The sequence below is a fragment of the Neoarius graeffei genome, chromosome 10, assembly GCF_027579695.1.
Source record: "Neoarius graeffei isolate fNeoGra1 chromosome 10, fNeoGra1.pri, whole genome shotgun sequence".
In the NCBI taxonomy this organism is placed as follows: domain Eukaryota; kingdom Metazoa; phylum Chordata; class Actinopteri; order Siluriformes; family Ariidae; genus Neoarius; species Neoarius graeffei.
The window spans coordinates 19942765-19963949 of NC_083578.1; the positions used below are offsets into that span (position 1 = coordinate 19942765).

Consider the following 21185-nt stretch of genomic DNA (forward strand, 5'->3'; position numbering starts at 1 on the left):
AATCAAATAAATCCAGAGAAATTAGGCACTGCACAGTTGCTTTTAGCTTACTTTTCCTCATTACTTCTTGAGTTCATTCCATCATTACATACATTTTAAAATGTTAAACAAGGCATGTTTCGAACATAACATTTAAAAAAAGTACGACTCCTTGATTAAATGCTAGTAGTCAATGTCACGCTAGCAAATATCAGTTTAAAAAAAAAAAAGCCTTGGTGATTTCATCCCAAAGAAATTAAAAGCATGATGGGAGATGTTTTTCTCATTAAACTCCAGACCAATCAGAAGACTGGCAAAATCAAGCTGTATACAAGATCACACACACACCCAAGGGCCTTTACCTTCTTTTTCACATAGTACATAGTCCAAGTTGGTTGAACGCTGGTTCCTCAGTTAATCTCCAACTATATCCAGGAAAGTCTCTAGCCCAAGGATGCAGACGGTTCAGTTCCAGAGATCAGCGCATATCCTCACACACTCTCTCAACACCATGAGCCCGCCATTCTCACTTCTCTCTCGGTATTTCTGTGGCAGCGATTCTGCCCAGAGCAACACTCTTGCACTGTGACCCTTGTGGCTAGCAGCTCTGAGAGTGAGTGATTCGAGGGATGGAGGGAAGGAAGGCAAACGTTGTCCTAATTATGGCATGGCCTTAGCTAGACAACAACACAGGCACAAGTACATACTTGCAGAAAAACACCTCGCACAAGTCCGGGCTGTGGCAGCACTACCTGTCTGACACACTCCCAGTATAAAAGAAAGACAGAGAGAGAGAGGAGAGGGAGAGAGAGGAGAGGGAGAGACCTGAAATAAAATCAATAAAAAAGGGAAGAGTTCCGCATCCATGCAGTAAATAGTTTTACTGTGTTGTTCAAGAGAAATTGCTGAATAATTTTGCGATATTACCAGAGGTAGAAAGAGTACTAAATATTATACTCAAGTACAAGTACTGTTACTCTGATGAAATTTTACTTAAGTACAAGTAAAGTTACCAGACAAAAAATCTACTCAAGTAAAAGTAAAAAGTAGATCATTTAAAATGTACTTTGAGTAAAAGTAAAACGTTACTTTTAACAATGGGTGTTTTCTGCCTCCATTGTGTTGTGCAAAAATGAAAAAGAAGAGGAAACAAGGATATATGTACATCTCAACCCAGATGTTTTATTTAAAGGAAGTGTATCAAATTGAATGCTTAGGATAATGCTGCATTAAAACTGAGACAAACAAAAAAGGTCAATACAGACAGTCATGTCATTTACATCACCCTGACCACACACAAAGCATTGTACACGAAATATGAAAGTGAAATGTTGCGCCGAAATCTCGTAGCTTGCCTGTGTGCACTGTGTGTTATTGAACAATTCAATTCAAACATTATTTGTTTTGCTTAGTATTCCTTTCTGGCCTGTTGGATGTAGAATGGTAGGAGGACTGATCACGTCAGGTTGGCGAGTTAACTTGCTTGCATGATTAGCCAACCGAATAACAGACTAGTTACCGTTATGTTACAATACCAACAGGTTGCTACTTCAACATTAGCAATGCCATCCACTATTTTTGGAATATAACCAGCCTATTGTCAGTTTTACTATGGAAAGGAAACATTATGATCAGGGGCGCAGATACGTTTTTTGAACTGAGGGAGACAAAAAACTGGGGGGGACAAAAAACTGGGGGGGACAAAGCTGCCAGCAAACCAACCCCAACCCCGATATGCCTGTCAAACTAACCATAGCAACCAAGCTCGAGCTCGCAACCTGTGCAGTCTGCGCAGCTCAACCAACCGAATATCAGTCTTTGTTTTGTTTTATGTGAGTTGTTGCAACTATGTATACACTGCTGTGCACCTCAATAAACCGAATGGTAATTAGTCTTTTGATTTTTCTGTGAGGTTTGCCTTATGCAAAGAAAGACAGCATAGACGTTTTTTCCTCCCTATAAGTGGGGGGACCGAACGAGGTGAATTTAAATCTGGGTGGGACGAATCCCACCCGTCCCACCCTCTATCTGCGCCCGTGATTATGATGCCAATGACAATACTTACCTCAACATGCTTGCGCAGATTAGACGTCGAATTTTTGTATGCCGCAATGGTTGTCTTCTTGGGCACACATAATCTGCATTGCATAATGAAACTGTCACCCCTTTTCTCTACGAAGCTGAAGTGATCACGTATGTAGGGCCAGGGGTGCACTTCATTACTGGAAGAAATTGTGTTTTCTGCAGGGTCGTCCACCACAGGTTCCTCGGCCTCCTCCATGTCCGCAGGGGCGCTTTATCAACACCCGTGGCCCAGGGGCTAGGCCCCTCATAGGCTACCTGTCAACCCTACCCTTACCGTTGGCCAGGAAAACACTCTTATTTTATTTGCAATACGTGTCAAGCATTTACAGTGTAAGCACGTAATTAGTCTAGAAGCCTACGATAGGTTACGTTTGGCTCAGTGTAGCTGCGCAAGGCCCACGCTCACATCGCTCAACACATCCGACCACAGAGGGAGAGAAGAACGCGCGCATTATCATTACAGAGTCGGTTCTGATTATTACCACGGACAGGACAGTGATACTGCGTAACTTTCACGCAGGGGCATGGCCAGAGATAACCACACAAGCGCGCGTGCGCTAATGTAGACCTATGTGTTGTAAACATAAAACACACACACCTACAGACAAGTCCTTTTAAAAAAATACATAAAAATAGCTCGGCGGCATGAAAACAAACATTCGCTGCAAGACAAGGTGCCCTAGAATCGCCATCAGTTTTTAATACCTATATGGACTTTGTTGTCAGGATTGCACAGCATGAGATATCAAAACTGTATCCAGATACAGGCTTCAAGTTCAGATATTGCATTCCAAATGAGGTATCCACAAGAGAAATGCGTACGAAAGCACGAGCATCAGGAGAGGGTTGCATAACAGAGATTCTATACGCAGATGATCAGGCCATACTCGCTGGATCCATCGAGGAGCTTTAGAATATTCTTCAGTTGTATGATAAGACCTACACCCGCTTTGGTTTACAAATATCATATGTCAAAACAGAAACAATGGCTTTTAACGTCAATGAGGATATCAAATGTAAACCAAGTATCATTTCCCTTGGCGGCACTAATATTAAAAACGTCCGCACCTTTAAGTATCTTGGTTATAATGTCAGCAACTGTGATGAATCCTCACACTTCCTGCATGCTAGGATAAGTGCTGCATTCATGAAATGGAATGAACTGAAACACGTTCTAACTGACCACCGAATACTACTAAAAACCCGTATAAAGTTCCTAGTGGCATGCATTCGATCTCGTCTCCTGTACAGCACACAGGCATGGCAACTATCATCCAGTGAAATTCACAAAATTGAGGTAGTGTGGCACGGCTTCCTAAGGAAAATGATTAAAGGTGGATATAAACAAAAGAATGCCCCTGACCAAAAGAACACTACAAATGAAGATATAGACTGGAGCTACAAGATGTCCAATGCTGACCTCCGGAAACTGACAGGAACCCAGGATATAAAACTACCCTGCTACGTACAACAACTAAAATATATTGCTCACGTTTGCCGGATGGGCAATAACCAAGTGCAAAAGCAGCTCCTGTTTGACAAAAATGGTTACAAATGGACGAAATGGGAAAATCTGCTGGGCATAGACACCCAACAGATAAGACATATGACGATGGACAAATCAAACTTTGAGCAACTGCTGCAACTGCTACAGCAGAAGCACCCCTAGAGAGTTTAACTTTTGACAGGGGAACATGATGATGATGATGAAGGTACTTGGCTCAGCGGCCACATGAAACGTAAACACCATGGACAGCGGCCAAACTCATAACTCTACAGACCGAAATACACGAAACCAAGTCCTACTAGGGTCTATTTTACCGATCTATGTTCAAGCATCATGCAAGTCTTCCTTCTCCTTGAATAAGACCGTGCATTCAACTGCCTTTTTGACATGACTGCATCGAAATACCACTCAACAATATTTCACGCACTCCATCAAGAAAAAAGTTAAACATGATGAACACGGGCATACTGTTTTGAGCATACGATTTTTTAAAAAGAAACTAGCTACATCAAAGTCCTTCAATAAACCCATCCTTTAGCGCAAATGAGCTTAACCTAGTTCAAAGCATGACGCTAGCAGTAGCTGCATAAGGCAAAATCATGTCGGCCTTTCGTCAACAACAAGCCACGGCGGCAAACATTAATAATCAAGTGTCCTTACCTTAAAGCACTGTCTTGACCACAGAACTTCTCAAGTATTTCACTTAAATCCACACGGGTTAACAACACACCCAACACAGCTAGCGAGAAATGTGGATCTGCGCTAGCTTTGTATTGCTATTCCCCTCAGTATGCTTACTCTGTCTGCTGCCCGAACTGTGAAAATTATAGGCTACAATCTTTTCATCAATTTCTTCAGTAGATGCCGTTTTAGACATTTTATTATCCCTATCGAAATATGCTATTATACTAACAGGATTATAACTCAAATCACACGACACATATTCAAATCACAACCGATTTATTTTACTGTTGGACAGATCATAGCATATCTAGCCTAGCTGCACATAGCCTAGCTGCTGGTAGGCTGATAACTGATAAGTAGCTGATATTCTGAACAGATTGGTGATCCTTACCTTAAAAAAGTCTGTGACTTTAGGCAACGATTCTATCATTACCTGCATCTCTCTCTTTTTTTCCTTTTATGCACCCCGCTAACATGTGAACGCTTCATCTTTCAAAGCCTCTAAATTTGTTTCTCAGTAGTCTGCAGTCTTTGGCGCGCTTTCGTGCGTGACGTTACATTTTGTTACATTTTATTCTGGTACAGTTGTGGGTGTTCGTTTCGCGAACCACATCCACCATGTCTCTTACAGTAGGCTACTGTGCGCTCATTTATTTCTAACCTTATTTCTATCCGTACATTAATGTAGGCCCACGATTCCGACAGTTTATTATTTTATTAATATTACAAGGCCCCTGATTGGCTGTGGCCCAGGGGTTTGAGCCCCCCCCTTAAAGCGCCGGTGCATGTCCGCCATCGTCTGTGTGAGACTCGCGCGCGCGACAACTGTCCTTCCCGTGATTCATTTCCAGAACGCATTTCCCCTTCTCCATTTTAGCCTTTTTTATTTTTTATTTATTTATTTTTTTTACTCAGTAACGGTTGTGATGTAAAATGTACCGAAGTACACTACTTAAAAGAAAACATACTTAAGTAAAAGTAAAAGTACACTCTTTAAAAATTACTTGAAAAAGTATAAGTACACAAAAAAGCTACTCAAGTACAGTAACGCGAGTAATGTAATTCGTTACTTTCCACCTCTGGATATTACAAAAATAATTACCTGCTATCAATTTACTTCTCTTACACATTCACGAACTCGTCTAAAGTGTTCAGAGCTCATCTAAACACCGTCCAATTTATTACGAACGCCTGTACGCCTGCTCATTAATGCAATTATTCAATCAGCCCATCATGTTCCAGCAGCACAAGGCATAAAAATCATGCACATACAGAGCAAGAGCCTCGGTTAATGTGATCTTACTGACAGGGCGGTTTCAGAAACTGCTGATCTTCTGGGATTTTCACTCACAACAGTGTCACAGAATGGTGCGAAAAACAAAAAAACATCAATTGAGCAGCAACTGGCCAAACAGAAGGCTACACTAACAAAAATAATCACTCTTTACTTCCGTGGTGAGCAGAAAAGCATCTCAGAATGAACAACACATGAAACCTTGAGGTGGATGAGCTACAACAGCAAAACACTGGTTCCACTCCTGTCCGCCAAGAACAAGAAGCTGCGGCGACGGTGGGAACAGATCCACTGAAACTGGACAGTCAAAGTTTGGAAAAATGTATTTTTCTTGTCTTCAGGTTGGATAATAAAGTGGACGGTGAGTGTATGGCATGTCAAAAATACAGTATATTCCAGTGTTGTAGTCAAGTCACTAAACCTCAAGTCCAAGTCCAGTCTCAAGTCCCCAGTGTTCAAGTCCAAGTCATTAAAGAAAATTTCGAGTTGAGTCCAAGAACAAGACTCCAACCGCACTATTTGACGGGGGCTGTTGCTACCTTTATATGAAACCGTCTCTGCTACTGTGTTGGACTAACGTTACTGCTCGACTGCCCCATTTTAGTTAATAGGCTACAGATAAAAAGCTTGTTCATTGCTCAGCAAGCCCCGCCCACTATCAGCAGGGCAAATAATATGAGAGAGGGTTAACACTAGCTAGCTCATCGCTCAGCAAGCCCCGCTATCAACAGAGCAATGAACATAGCGTGTCACTTCCTTCTCTGGGTGGAGTCTTGCCAAATGACGATTGAAGTTCGAGGTTGTCCCCGTCGTCTCCTCAATAGTTCTTCTACATATGGAACACATCGCAGGGCATTTTTTCCCATTGCACGAGAAGTCTGTATAAGCAAAGCGGACAATCCTAGGGGCTTCTCTCCAGGCATTTTAGCGCCATTAACGTAAGCTTGTTCTTGAACATGACATACAGTATGAACAGGTGAATGTGCATTCTCATCTCATCTCATCTCATTATCTCTAGTTGCTTTATCCTGTTCTACAGGGTCGCAGGCAAGCTGGAGCCTATCCCAGCTGACTACGGGCGAAAGGCGGGGTACACCCTGGACAAGTCACCAGGTCATCACGGGGCTGACAGACACAGACAACCATTCACACTCACATTCACACCTACGGTCAATTTAGAGTCACCAGTTAACCTAACCTGCATGTCTTTGGACTGTGGGGGAAACCGGAGCACCCGGAGGAAACCCACGCAGACACGGGGAGAACATGCAAACTCCGCACAGAAAGGCCCTTGCCGGCTGCTGGGCTCGAACCCGGACCTTCTTGCTGTGAGGCGATAGCGCTAACCACTACACCACCGTGCCGCCCGATTGTGCATTCTCTTTTATGAAATTAGTATAAAAATTAATGTAGATATAAATATCTTATGTCAAATTATTATGGCATGTTACAAAAAGATAAAGAAAAAATCAGAGTCCTTGTCTCCAATTTACGAGTCCGAATGCAGCTAATGCACGAGTCCGAGTCCAAGTCATCAGTGCTCAAGTCCAAGTCAAGTCACGGGTCCTTAAAATTAGGGCACGAGTCAGACTTGAGTACAACAAGCCCGGTAATAAACTAGTGTAATGGTATTTAAATTTTTTCAGTGAAAAATGTATCCACTAATTATTAATTAACAATTTGTTTTCGAGAAATTCTTTAAGCGTGTATAAATATTCCACTCTTCTCAGTTGTCCCGTTAAGATGTTTACAAGGGGGAAACACACACAAAGGTAAAAGTTACAAAGTTCGAAAGAGGAAAATCACATTCACAATTCTGGTTCAACGTCATGGTTCTAAAATAAAACTTCAAATGAATCTGTGTGGTGTTTGGAAGAATAATAGTCTTTTTTTCAGCTAATTTAAACATGTGTATTATAAACCTTCTACTAGACAACAATGAGAAATTAAGAGGCTTAGAGAGATAAGCTAATGTCTCGAGGGCCTTTCAGTCTCAGCCTCTCTCTCTCTCTCACACACACACACACACACACACACACACATGGGAGGGGTTTTAATTGCTTTTAAAATCTCTAACATGTTAATTGCTTTTAAATCCGTCACTGCTTTACAATCATCTGCCCATTCTCCCTAAAATGTTGCTCCCTAAAATACGTCTTTGAATATTTCTTTTCCCCCTCATAACTGGGGGCTTTCCACACAGGTGTGGAGTCAAACCTGCGCTGTCAACTCTCGAACTGTGTAATGTGAAGAGCGTCCTTTCAGTGTGCACTCACACACTTGCACATGCACTCAGGTAAACCTCATTACAACGCTGGAACATGTTCTTCAACAAGTCGAAACAGGACAAAAACAAAAGACGATCCTTTGCACAACTCTGTGCATGTCTGTGTGTGTGTATACATGTGTGATCTAAGCATTCTTTCTAACCTAACGGATTAAGGATAGCAGTAACACATGCACACCTAAACATATTCTCTCTCTCTCTCACACACACACTGTCACTGAGTCCGAGCCAAAAGACGGTCAGATGTCAAATGCATGAGCTAAAGCTTGGCATCATTGATACAACGACTCATACTAAACCAGAGCGTTAAAACTTTTACTGCCAATGCTTTGCATTAAGTTTTTCTTAACTAGTATCATTTACTGTGTTAACATCTCATCTCATTATCTCTAGCCGCTTTATCCTGTTCTACAGGGTCGCAGGCAAGCTGGAGCCTATCCCAGCTGACTACGGGCGAAAGGCGGGGTACACCCTGGACAAGTCGCCAGGTCATCACAGGGCTGACACATAGACACAGACAACCATTCACACTCACATTCACACCTACGGTCAATTTAGAGTCACCAGTTAACCTAACCTGCATGTCTTTGGACTGTGGGGGAAACCGGAGCACCCGGAGGAGACCCACGCGGACACGGGGAGAACATGCAAACTCCACACAGAAAGGCCCTCGCCGGCCACGGGGCTCGAACCCGGACCTTCTTGCTGTGAAGCGACAGCGCTACACCACTGTGCCGCCCTGCGTTAACAATGTTAATATATTAATATAGAATTGTCAGTGGTTTAACTATTACACAAATACATCCAAAATGACTAGTATTTATTCAATCCATGACTAAAAATCCACAGAAATGAGCACCAATCTCAAGGCCAGCATATTCCTACGTAAATGTTGGTAACATAATGAACTCTGGTCTCCAGGTGTAAACATGGGGCCTTTTTAAATTTTGCTGATATCTCAGAAAAGTGTATCACAGCAGAATTTATCATAATATCAGGATTTTTTTTTTCATATTGCCAAGCCTTACGTCAAACTGCTCACATGTAAAATGGACTCAAAAAGTCTGAGACCACATTGAAAATCTGGGATTTGTTTTTATTGAAATCTGGAAATAAACAGGATTTAGAATTGTGAAAACGCAAATGTGTGATATTGACCGTGTTAATTCCTTTGTAGAAAATGTTTGATTTTCCACAAGTCTGATCCCTTCCATTGACGGTATTGGGTTATTTAGCACAAAAGTCTTTTAGCACAATTTCTAATGTCTCTTAACACAACTCTATGTTCTTTAGCACAACTCTGGATTATGGTCACGACAATTGAAAAAAAAAATACTCATCTTGATATAGGAAAGGGTTTATTATGATTGCTTACGGACTGGAAGCCGGGATTTCTGCTGCTGTGCATGTTAAGGATCAGTTGTTGATCCCTGAAACGTGGACTGAAAATCTGATTCTTTGGTGTCTTTGGATATTTGTAGTTAAGCCAGAACAAACCTTGAATTGTGGGCACCTTCACAGATAACTTCCGTCACTTCTGATCATATCACAAATTCAACTGACTGTCAATAATGAGGCGTTTACCGAATTAATTAACCGGGGGATTACGTCTCTTGCCCTGCTTGACAGCGTGTTTTGCCGACTAAGAGCGGAATCTATTCCTAAAAACTTACTCAAATTATTCAACTTTCATTAAAAAAAAATCCATCAAACATCTTTAAACATGATCACCAAGCATTCATAATAAAGATTAAGTGTTCTTCGATCTTGTGCTAAAGAACTTAGAGTTGTGCTAAGAGACTTTAGAACTTGTGCGAAAAGACTTTTGTGCTAAATAACTGTAAACCCCATTGAAGCACGTGTTCAGATGACACTCTGACAGATTTGCTCTGACACAGATCATCAGGTTTTATAAAATCTTGTCGGGTCTGTGCCATTTCGAGTGTATGTTGTCTCATCTCATCTCATTATCTGTAGCCGCTTTATCCTGTTCTACAGGGTCGCAGGCAAGCTGGAGCCTATCCCAGCTGACTACGGGCGAAAGGCGGGGTACACCCTGGACAAGTCGCCAGGTCATCACAGGGCTGACACATAGACACAGACAACCATTCGCACTCACATTCACACCTACGCTCAATTTAGAGTCACCAGTTAACCTAACCTGCATGTCTTTGGACTGTGGGGGAAACCGGAGCACCCGGAGGAAACCCACATGGACACGGGGAGAACATGCAAACTCCGCACAGAAAGGCCCTTGCCGGCCACGGGGCTCAAACCCGGACCTTCTTGCTGTGAGGCGACAGCGCTAACCACTACACCACCGTGCCGCTGAGTGTATGTTGTCATGAAAGCAAAAAAAGGGGACGGACAAAATATTAAGAAACTCTGAAATTCGTGTAAATATTTCACAGATTCTACTTTTCACAAATTGCTGCTGATAATATTATTTGTAATGAGAAGCTTTGGGTTCAATTGAAAAATAATGCCAAACAAGTGTTTTCACTAGAGTTCTCTGACTTTTGGACCATGCTGTATGTTTGGACTGTTTCATGCCTCATCTGTGAGTCATTTTAGGTAAGAAAAAAAAAGCCAATAAAATGCCAAACAAACAAAAAAACTTTTCCCAGTCGTGCATATTGACAATTTAGGTGAGCTGGATGCATTTTAGTTTTAGAGTTTTCCGGTCGTCCAAGCACTCACAATACTTCAAGCCTTTTCTGAAAAGTTTTACTGCCGTTTCACACAATGCTAAACTCAAGTCCATCCATCCATTATCTGTAGCCGCTTTATCCTGTTCTACAGGGTCGCAGGCAAGCTGGAGCCTATCCCAGTTGACTACGGGCGAAAGGCGGGGTACACCCTGGACAAGTCGCCAGGTCATCACACATAGATGACACATAGACACAGACAACCATTCACACTCACATTCACACCTACGCTCAATTTAGAGTCACCAGTTAACCTTTGGACTGTGGGGGAAACTGGAGCACCCGGAGGAAACCCACGCGGACACGGGGAGAACATGCAAACTCCGCACAGAAAGGCCCTCGCTGGCCGCTGGGCTCGAACCCAGGACCTTCTTGCTGTGAGGCGACAGCGCTAACCACTACACCACCGTGCCGCCCTAAACTCAAGTCATGACCATATTATTTAATCACACACCACTAAACTTTCAAAAAATAAACAAGTGAAAGTGAGAGGAAAATTAAACCTCATGAGTTTTATTATGATGACCAGGCAGCTTTGAATGAGTTGTTGTTGGTGCTTGGCTCCTCGCCATGTCCACATCTATTCACATCATTATCTTATCATTCTGATGATTTTCCAGATAAAGATGATGAAAAGGATGGTTCGTGGAGATGATGGGAGCTGATAGGTTCAGCATGACATGACATGACATAACATAACGCTGCACATGTTCGGAGCGTGTTCAGACACAGCTTTACTCAGAGAGCTCCAGGGAACTGAAATGACGGCTAACAGAATGATGAGTGCAAAAACGTTGCCCTCTACTGCACAGGTAGTGTAGTGCAGTGAGACAGTGTTAGAGTTACTGCACCATGTTTGGTCACAATACGAGTGTGATTCAGGTGTGTATGAAAATCAGCATGGTATGTTTTTTTAAAAAAAACATCATCTTATTTAGTCATTTTAGATCGGGCAGCCCTGATTTGCTGATTATCACCACTGTGTATTGTTTTGCTCAATATTTTCTCAACAAGTCAAATGATAAGATGCAAATTTCAATTTCAAATTCAAGCCATACAGGACTCATTATATAAATGTTCTCTTTATGACAAAACATGTCTTTTACAGCACATAAGCCGAACCGAACATCAGCGATCACTATAATTCACAGATCCGTGCAGATGCATCAACAGGTATTAATCTCATCTTGGAAACAAATGCTATTGCTGCTGTATAATCACGCTGAAATAAACATTAGCTCTGCTTCGCTCCCCAGTGCCGACTTAACTTCTGGGAATTTGAAAGTAAACACACTTACAACACAAACCAACCCGCCTGCACAAAGCATTCCTTCTTATTTACACCTTTAAGTCAGCTATTTCTAACCTCTAAATTGTCATATGAGTGAGTATTTCAGGATGTTCTGGACCAGATCACAAAACAAAAATTGTTGCCATCATCTCAAAAATTGAGACTCTTTTTTTATTTAAAATGAAATCAGAAAAGTTCACACACATCTCTTGATATAAAATTTGCTGCAAATAAATTAATTGCTCCTGACCTTCTCGATTAAAATGGATCAGACTAGAATCATGTCATCCTTTTGAAGAATGAAGCTCACCTACCGTGCTGTAGTGATGAGCCGGGTCACCTGCGCACAGCATTGTAGCGCTCCCGCAGGGCGGGCGGCCGTCAGAAGGCGCACGCTCACCCGGCTGGTCATGTGACCTCGCACGTCCAAGTGAGCGCGGTAAGAACCAATACTTTCCCTTTCGCACAGCAAGCCTGCTGAACTCTGCAGCTGTGAATACGGCTGAGTGTAGAAGACAAGTGCGAGGATATTTCTCTATATTCCTCCAGCCGTCCCGGCCCTGTCAACTTCTAGCTGCAGCTAACAACAAATATTGGACCTCCCACTTTTTGGCCTCATGACTATTTATTAACCGAAAGGGCAGGCCTGGACTTGCCTGCTGATGGATCAGACGATACCAATGTTGTTTGGAAGGGGACAGGTATGAGAGCAAGTGAAAGGAGTATTTCTGAATGCTCTGAACTGTGGCATTGCTCGCATGGACGACATCAAAAATCGCATTTCATCGGATACAAAAAACTGTCCTTCCTGCTCGCACTCACTCGTGCTAATACAGTACACAATGCAAGACTAGTTACAGAAAGGACATGCTGTCGAAAACCAAAGTGCAAATAAACAACACAATCTGTCCACGGGAAACAACTGTACATTTTACATCCAGCTGCTGTGAGTAAAAATTGACACTAATCTTTAATTACATCTGGATCGGCAATATGAATATTGAAAATGCCTGCATTTGGTCGTATATCCCTTACAGTCTTTCCTGCAGTGTATTAATGAGCAGATTATTAAAATACCGCCTCCTCAAAGAAACCTCAAACACTGGTAGTTTGATAATCAGGTCACTACAATGTCTCATGATACAATGGTCAAAATACAAGCCTTCTAAAGCATCCATCCAAACATCTCTCCATCGCTTCCACACCTCATCCCTCCCTCTTCCCCCAGCACGTGTGCCCCAGATGGAAGGGAGCAGCAGGTGTCATGTTCTTGGCTTGGTTTTCCCTCTAATTAAGCCATTTTGCCCTCCCACTTTAAATCCCAGGCCGTAGCCGGGCCTGCTGTGGAGAGGGAAAACATAGCAGAGAAGAGGGAAAGCAGGCAGTAAGGAGGGAATCTGCACCGATGTGGAGGGAAAAGCAACCTGACTTGGGACAGCAGCAGAAACAAAGGCCTTGTATCGTGGTTTCAGCACAGCACGCACTTTGAAAAACTGTTCAAAATGGACCTTCGTCTCATTGGAACGCGAAGATCTGTTTGGCTGTTGTTCTGATCTAAACGTTTGCAATATTCACTCTGGATAAGATATAAATGAAGCAAAGAGGCTCTACGTCTCTGTATTATACAGTAATTACACATTTAATTGTTAACTTGGAGCCATGGATGAGTAAGTTTGAACTGTGTTCTTTAACAAAAACAGATAACAACCTATATAAATCCTGAAAAAAAAAAGCATCTCCAAAGTGCTTTATCTTCTAATTCCAGTGGACCTGCATCTCTGCTGCAGTGGGGTCTGTGAAACATAGCCACGGTTGTCCGTTATCTTTTAATTTAGTTGCAATGATGGAAATCCCAACCGGCCATGATTAAAGTCTGCTATTATATTTATTACTGAATTGTTATCATTGTTAGATTATTTGGCAGGTCCGACATATTGAAAAGGGTTTAATCCAAACCAGAATAATTCCAAAAGAAGTGAAAGCTTTAGAGCTTCATTAAAAATGATAAATTGAAAAATTATAAATGTATTGTGCATGTTTAAATAATGCTCATGAAATAAATCTTACTGAGCGGGCAGTGGGATTTATTTTACAGTTAAAAGACTCCCTGGCAGGCGGCACGGTGGTGCAGTGGTTAGCGCTGTCGCCTCACAGCAAGAAGGTCCTGGGTTCGAGCCCCATGGCCGGCGAGGGCCTTTCTGTGTGGAGTTTTCATGTTCTCCCCGTGTCCGCGTGGGTTTCCTCCGGGTGCTCCGGTTTCCCCCACAGTCCAAAGACATGCAGGTTAGGTTAACTGGTGACTCTAAATTGACCGTAGGTGTGAATGTGAGTGTGAATGGTTGTCTGTGTCTATGTGTCAGCCCTGTGATGACCTGGCGACTTGTCCAGGGTGTACCCCGCCTTTTGCCCGTAGTCAGCTGGGATAGGCTCCAGCTTGCCTGCGACCCTGTAGAACAGGATAAAGCGGCTAGAGATAATGAGATGAGATGAGATGAGACTCCCTGACTACAAAGAAAAAAAAATTGAGAACTGAATTACAAAATCCAATTGAAAAACATTCATCTGGTACTCATTTCTCAACCAGTCAGAAATTGATAGCATATACTGTATATAAATAATACTTACAGCCCTTGAAACCACAACCATCGTTTATCTCATGATCACTGGCGGTGTAAGAAAATGTACAACAGTTTACAGTATTATGTGCAACTGTAACAGAAAGCAGCCAGAGAAATTTGTTTGACTTTTTTTTTCCCTTACCATGATGTTATCATTCAGGTCTCTCATCTGATAGACGTCCATGCACACTTCAGCCCGGTTGTTGGGCATGGTGCTAGAAGCGCCCCTCTCTGGATGACTGGTCTGAGGGAGCTCAAAATATGTGCTGTCCGGTTCCCTATAAAGTAATATCACATACTCGGTAAACGATCACATATTCCTAAGAGGAATCGAAGACTGCGTGAACTGTGGGTTGTGTTATGTTTTCTTATGTGGACTTAAATTAATGACGTTCTTGATTATTTCACCATTATCATTAACAGTAATTGTAATTTCTTTTTTTTATGAGATACAAGTGCATGAGCAAATAATTATTTTTAAAAAATATTAACTAGAAAGCAATATTAGGTCATTTTAAAAAAATGTAGCATGAGCATTACTGTTCTGTCCAGACAATATTTAATAATAAAATGTGTTCAATGTAATGTAGTGTTTATTATGGGCAAGGGACTTACAGGCTGCTCCACAGGTGCTCAAATGTTGTACCCTCATCACTGGTGGAGGTCTGGGACATCTTGGACATGGGGTGCTCCACCGTCGGGTAGATTACTCTAAAGAGCACGTATAGTGTCAGTGCTATTCATTTCTTTAACATAAGCAAGCCACTGTTTATAAAAGATAATATTATAATCAAGAGAGTGCATGTTTATTATTCCACCATGTATTTTCTACACTCCGGTTGTTCATTTTTAATCATTTGATTCACTTCCTTTTGGGTTATATTTCCTGATGTTGATCAATTATGACTCATGAATAAGAGCCAATATTGGAATCGAATGGGCTGGAGAGCCCTTAGTACAAGAGCGATTTCATTTGAAAGCAATTTCCACCCAGGCTCCCAGTGCTGCTTCTCCCGTCTAAATCCCAGCAGGTTTTCAGGCTGGGTGTGCAGATTCAGAATCAAGGTGCCGAGTTTGGCAGGCCTGGACCTGCCTGGCATCATCCCAATGGGCCAGTGAGCCACGTGGTGCAGGACACGCTTCCTTCCTCCCTACTCCTCTCCACTCAGAGAGAGACATGGTAAAGCATCATATTCTGATCAGAGGGCACGAAGGCAAGCACACAGAACCTTCCCTAACAAAGGGATTCAAAAGCAGTGGACTAATGGTGGTCTTCCTCTAACAGAGTTCTGACCTATTAACAATTATCTGTGTGCTAAGATGTTTTAGGAAACTCAGCCTAGACTGGACATGCAGGTAAAATAAAAAAAATTAAAACCATTACGTCTACAACCACAATTTTTTTAGTTAGTTAGTTAGTTAGTTAGTTAGTTAGTTAGTTAATACACATTAATATCGAAGCCAATTTCTGTGATTTGAAGAAAAAAATCACATTGCATGTCATAACAATGAGAAGATATCTCATAATTATGAGATACTATGGGGCACGATGGTGTAGTGGTTAGCACTGTTGCCTCACAGCAAGAAGGTTATGGGTTCAAGCCCAGTGCCCGACGGAGGCCTTTCTGTGTGGAGTTTGCATGTTCTCCCCGTGTCTGTGTAGGTGTGCTCCGGTTTCCACCACAGCCCAAAGACATACAGTGCGGTTAGGTTAATTGGCTACTCTAAATTGTCCACGACCAAAAGCAGTGCAGCTGAGGAGTGGCTAGCTGGCTATACTTACTTAGCCAAGAAACCCTAGGAAAGGGACCCAACCCAGAACCAGTGGCGGCTGGTAGTCTTTCAAACAGGGGAGGCTGGTCGGTTACGATATTTCCAGATTTTAAAAGAAAAAACACATCAATTTTGCCCATACTCTTGCCTCTGATCTGGCTGATTGTTGGCAGCATCACAAACTGTGAAATAACAGGTTCTTTTGGCCCATTAGCCTACTGTCCAATATACATGATGGTGGTGTTGGGGGGGGGATATTTTAACATTTTATATTTTAAAATTGTGGCATGTTGTTTAAAAATTGATCATTATTGAAAGCAGCTCTTTGTCAGGAACCTCAGCAGTAGAGCTGGGTGCCACACATTTCATTCAATGACACTTTCCCTATATTTTACTTATTTTGACTGAGAAATGTTTTATTGACAATTTTGATAACCCTTCACTTTTAATCCAGGTCTGTAGTGTGAAATGTTCTCAGCTGTGTTTTTGTTTAAAAATGTTTTCCAAATTGTAGCTGTGTTTTAATTCATATCCAGAGAAATATATATTCCAATATAATATACTCAGCATAAACATTTTAAATAGATTCTATATTTTTGGTCCATCCATGACATATTACTAAAGTAGCCTATTTACTGTTGTTGATGTGGGTCACTTGCTGTTAGCCAATTCACTTTCTTGTACCAGGAGAGCTGAAAGGAACGAGTATTATTCCCTACCTTTTTCACCAAGTCAGTTTGAGGCGTTGGTCTACCCTGCTCTTTAATTTTAATTTTTTCCTAGAAAGGAAGACTGGCAAATGGCTTCGCCAAAATTAAATCAGCAATGCTTGGCATCCGTGCGTAGCTTTCTTGCTAGCTGACTAGCCCCCTCAAGTTCAAGTTCAGTCACTCAAATAAACGAAATTTCTGGAACTAAGATAGCAAACTTGACAACACTATATTTACACTTTATTTACAATGAAAATATATACAAACTAAAAAAGCTGGTAGAAACCGTATGTAATGAATGAAATCGAAATGTAAGCTGATCTCTTACAATACACCACAGCACTTGCGAATCCGCATGGGACTGAACTGAAATTCACTGCTGCCTGTCTATATTTGAAACGAGCTGTCAATCAAAGAAAATATCCAGCTGCTTTCACCAATCACCAGTCTCCTCGCGGAAAGCTTTGCCATGTCCCTCCCACTGTGAGGCTCGGAGTCCGTGGGCGGGTGTTTTTGCAGCATTTGTCCAATAACCGTCTTGCATTTTGATATTGAAAAGCACATAGCTCCCAAATGCCATTGAAGTCCACTGAGGCTGGGAGTCCGGTGGGCGGGCGTTTTCGCAGTATTTGTCCAATAACCGTCTTGCATTTTGATATTGAAAAGCGCAGAGCTCCCAAATGCCATTGAAGTGTACTGACGCTGGGCTGCATCGCGCTGTCACGAGGGGGAAAAACTCACGCACACATTAGGCGAACTTGGGAAAGTTATAACGGAATGATTTCGCACTGTAGTTGGGTTGAGCACATATATTTCTATGATTCTGGATCTGAAATAGCAATGTTATAACTTATAACATTGCTATTTCAGATCCAGAATTTTTAGAGGAGGCTGAGCCTCCCTTGTTGTCTTAGAGCAATCGCCCGTGCCCAGAACACACTGAATGGGTGAAGAAGAAGTTGTCATAATTATGACTTACTATTTCATAATGATGAATATTTTCTCACAACTATGACTGAATATCTCATGATTATGAGATAGGAAGCTATGAGAACTTAAGTCATAATTATGAGATACTAAGTCAGAAGTCATTATTATGAAACCCCATCCATCCATTACCCGTAACCGTTTGTCCTGTGCAGGGTCGCGGGAAAGCTGGACCCAATCCCAGCTGACTATGGGTGAGAGGCGGGGTACACCCTGGACAAGTTGCCAGATCATTGCAGAGCTGGCACATACAGTGCCTTGCAAAAGTATTCATACCCCTTGAACTTTTTCACATTTTTCCACCTTACAACCACAAACTTAAGTTTTTTTATTGAGATTTTATGTGATAGACCAACACATAGTAGCACATAATTGTGAAGTGAAATGAAAATGATAAATGGTCTTCAAAATTTTAAACAAATAAAAATCTGAAAAATGTGATGCACGTTAGTATTCAGCCCCCCTGCTTCAATACTTTGTAGAGCCACCTTTTGCTGCAATTACAGCTGCAAGTCTTTTGTGGTATGTCTCTACCAGCTTTGCACATCTAGACACTGAAATTTTTGCCCATTCTTCTTTGCAAAATAGCTCAAGCTCAGCCAGATTGGATGGAGAGCGTCTGTGAACAGCAATTTTCAAGTCTTGCCACAGATGCTCAATGGGATTTAGGCCTGGACTTTGACTGGGCCATTCTAACACATGAATATTCTTTGATCTAAACCATTCCATTGTAGCTCTGGCTGTATGTTTAGGGTCATTGTTTTGCTGGAAGGTGAATCTCCTTCCCAGTCTCAAGTCTTTTGCAACCTCCAACAGGTTTTCTTCCAGGATTGCCCTGTATTTAGCTCCATCCATCTTCCCATCAACTCTGACCAGCTTCCCTGTCCCTGCTGAAGAAAAGCATCCCCATAGCATGATGCTGCCACCACCATGTTTCACAGTGGGGATGGTGTGTGCAGGGTGATGAGCAGTGTTAGTTTTCTGCCACACATAGCGCTTTGCATTTAGGCCAAAAAGTTCAGCTTTGGTCTCATCTGACCAAAGCACCTTCTTCCACATGTTTGCTGTGTCCCCTACATGGCTTCTGGCTGCAAACGGGACTTCTTATGCCTGTCTTTCAACAATGGCTTTCTTCTTGCCACTCTTCCAAAAAGGCCAGATTTGTGGAGTGTACGACTTATAGTTGTCCTGTGCACAGATTCTCCCACCTGAGCTGTGGATTTCTGCAGCTCCTCCAGAGTGATCATGGGCCTCTTGGCTGCTTCTCTGACCAGTGCTCTCCTTGCTCGCTCTGTCAGTTTAGGTGGACGGTCATGTCTTGGTAGGTTTGCAGTTGTGCCATACTTTTTCCATTTTTGAATGATGGATTGAACAGTGCTTCTTGAGATGTTCAGAGCTTGGGATATTTTTTTATAACCTAACCCTGCTTTAAACTTCTCCATAACTTTATCCCTGACCTGTCTGGTGAGTTCTTTGGTCTTCATGATGCTGTTTGTTCTTCAGTGTTCTCTAACAAACCACTGAGGCCTTCACAGAACAAGTGTATTTATGCTGAGAGTAAATTACACACAGTAGGACTCTATTAACTAATTAGATGACTTCTGAAGGCAACTGATTGCACTGGATTGTATTTAGAGATATCAGAGTACAGGGGGCTGAATACTAATGCACACCACATTTTTCAGATTTTTATTTGTTTAAAATTTTGAAGACCATTTATCATTTTCGTTTCACTTCACAATTATGTGCTACTCTGTGTTGGTCTATCACATAAAATCTCAATAAAAAACTTTTAAGTTTGTGGTTGTAAGGTGGAAAAATGTGAAAAAGTTCAAGGGGTATGAATACTTTTGCAAGGCACTGTAGAGACAAACACCTACGGTCAATTTGGAGCCACCAAATAGCCTAACCTGCATGTCTTTAGACTGTGGGGGAAACTGGAGCACCCGGAGGAAACCCATGCAGACATGGGGAGAACATGCAAACTCCACAAAGAAAGGCCCTCATCAGTTGCTGGGCTCGAACCCAGGACCTTCTTGCTGTGAGGCGAAAGTGCTAACCACTACACCACCGTGCTGCCATTATTATGAAACTGAAAACCACCTAACCATCCATCCATTATCTGTAACCGCTTATCTTGTGCAGGGTCACGGGAAAGCTGGAGCCAATCCCAGCTGACTACGGGCGAAAGGCGGGGTACACCCTGGACAAGTCGCCAGATCATCACAGTGCTGACACATCGAGACAAACAACCATTCACACTCACATTCACACCTACGGTCAATTTAGAGCCACCAATTAACCTAACCTGCGTGTCTTTGGACTGTAGGGGAAACCGGAGCACCCGGATGAAACCCATGCAGACACGGGGAGAACATGCAAACTCCACACAGAAAGGCCCTTGCCGGCTGCTGGGCTCGAACCCAGAACCTTCCTGCTGTGAAGTGACAGTGCTCACCACTACGCCACCGTGCTTCCATTATTATGAAACTGAAAACTGTAATTATGAAATAAGATCTCAGGATTTTGAGATCGTCATAATTATGAGAACTTAAGTCATAACCATGAGAAACCTTTTCATTATGTCAGAAACTGGCTTACATGTCCATCTGCCTTACCCGATAAAGTGGAGACTAAAGTGGAAACATCAATCCTTTTCTTTCCACTTGAGCAATGCAGAAAGATGTAGCATTATGATTTACTTGCTTTTAAATTGAGAGAGAGAGAGAGAGAGAGAGAGAGAGAGAGAGAGATTGTCCATTCAACCTGTTCACTCATATGGACACGCAAACGAGTCCTTAAACAGCACCCTAATCACGAGTTCGCACTACTGTACATCGGTGTGCAAACGCATCCATATTTGTCCACATGTTTATCTCCTTGACGCCTTAGCCTTGTTGATGACGTCACTACTTCAAAACTTCCACCCGTGAGGCGCACTTTCTGGTGCGTCGCGCGCGCGTCCTTTGCTTCCCCGGCAACGACAGGGAAAGCGGTCACATCCCAAACCGCACAGCCTTGTACTGAGGAGTGCATGTGTGTATAGTAGTGTATGGTGGCGCAGTGTCCAATCTGTGCATATTTATAGTTCGGATTGGGACAAAGGCACGGTGCTCTAGATGAGCTCCAACACACTACCTTTTTGCTTGGTTGGAGCTTTCCAGAATTTCACTGCATAGGCTGGAATAATTTCCAGAATCCAGACTAAATAGATTTAAAAAAAAAAAATCCTGCTGTTATCAAACTTAGCACAAATACGCAT

The 21185-nt window shown here is 42.3% G+C and overlaps 1 protein-coding gene across 3 annotated transcripts in view; it reads right to left on the reverse strand.

The window, feature by feature from the left end:
* Nucleotides 1-671, reverse strand: part of tp73 (tumor protein p73) — a 37595-nt gene extending 36924 nt beyond the window's left edge. The window contains exon 1 of one of the 3 annotated variants that reach the window (XM_060931472.1): nt 342-671. In XM_060931472.1, the coding sequence (XP_060787455.1) occupies nt 342-362 (21 nt within the window). In that variant the 5' untranslated portion in view covers nt 363-671. The remainder of the gene's footprint in view (nt 1-341) is intronic. The other 2 variants (XM_060931473.1, XM_060931474.1) reach the window with 2 other exon arrangements.
* Nucleotides 672-21185: the final 20514 nt, after the last annotated feature.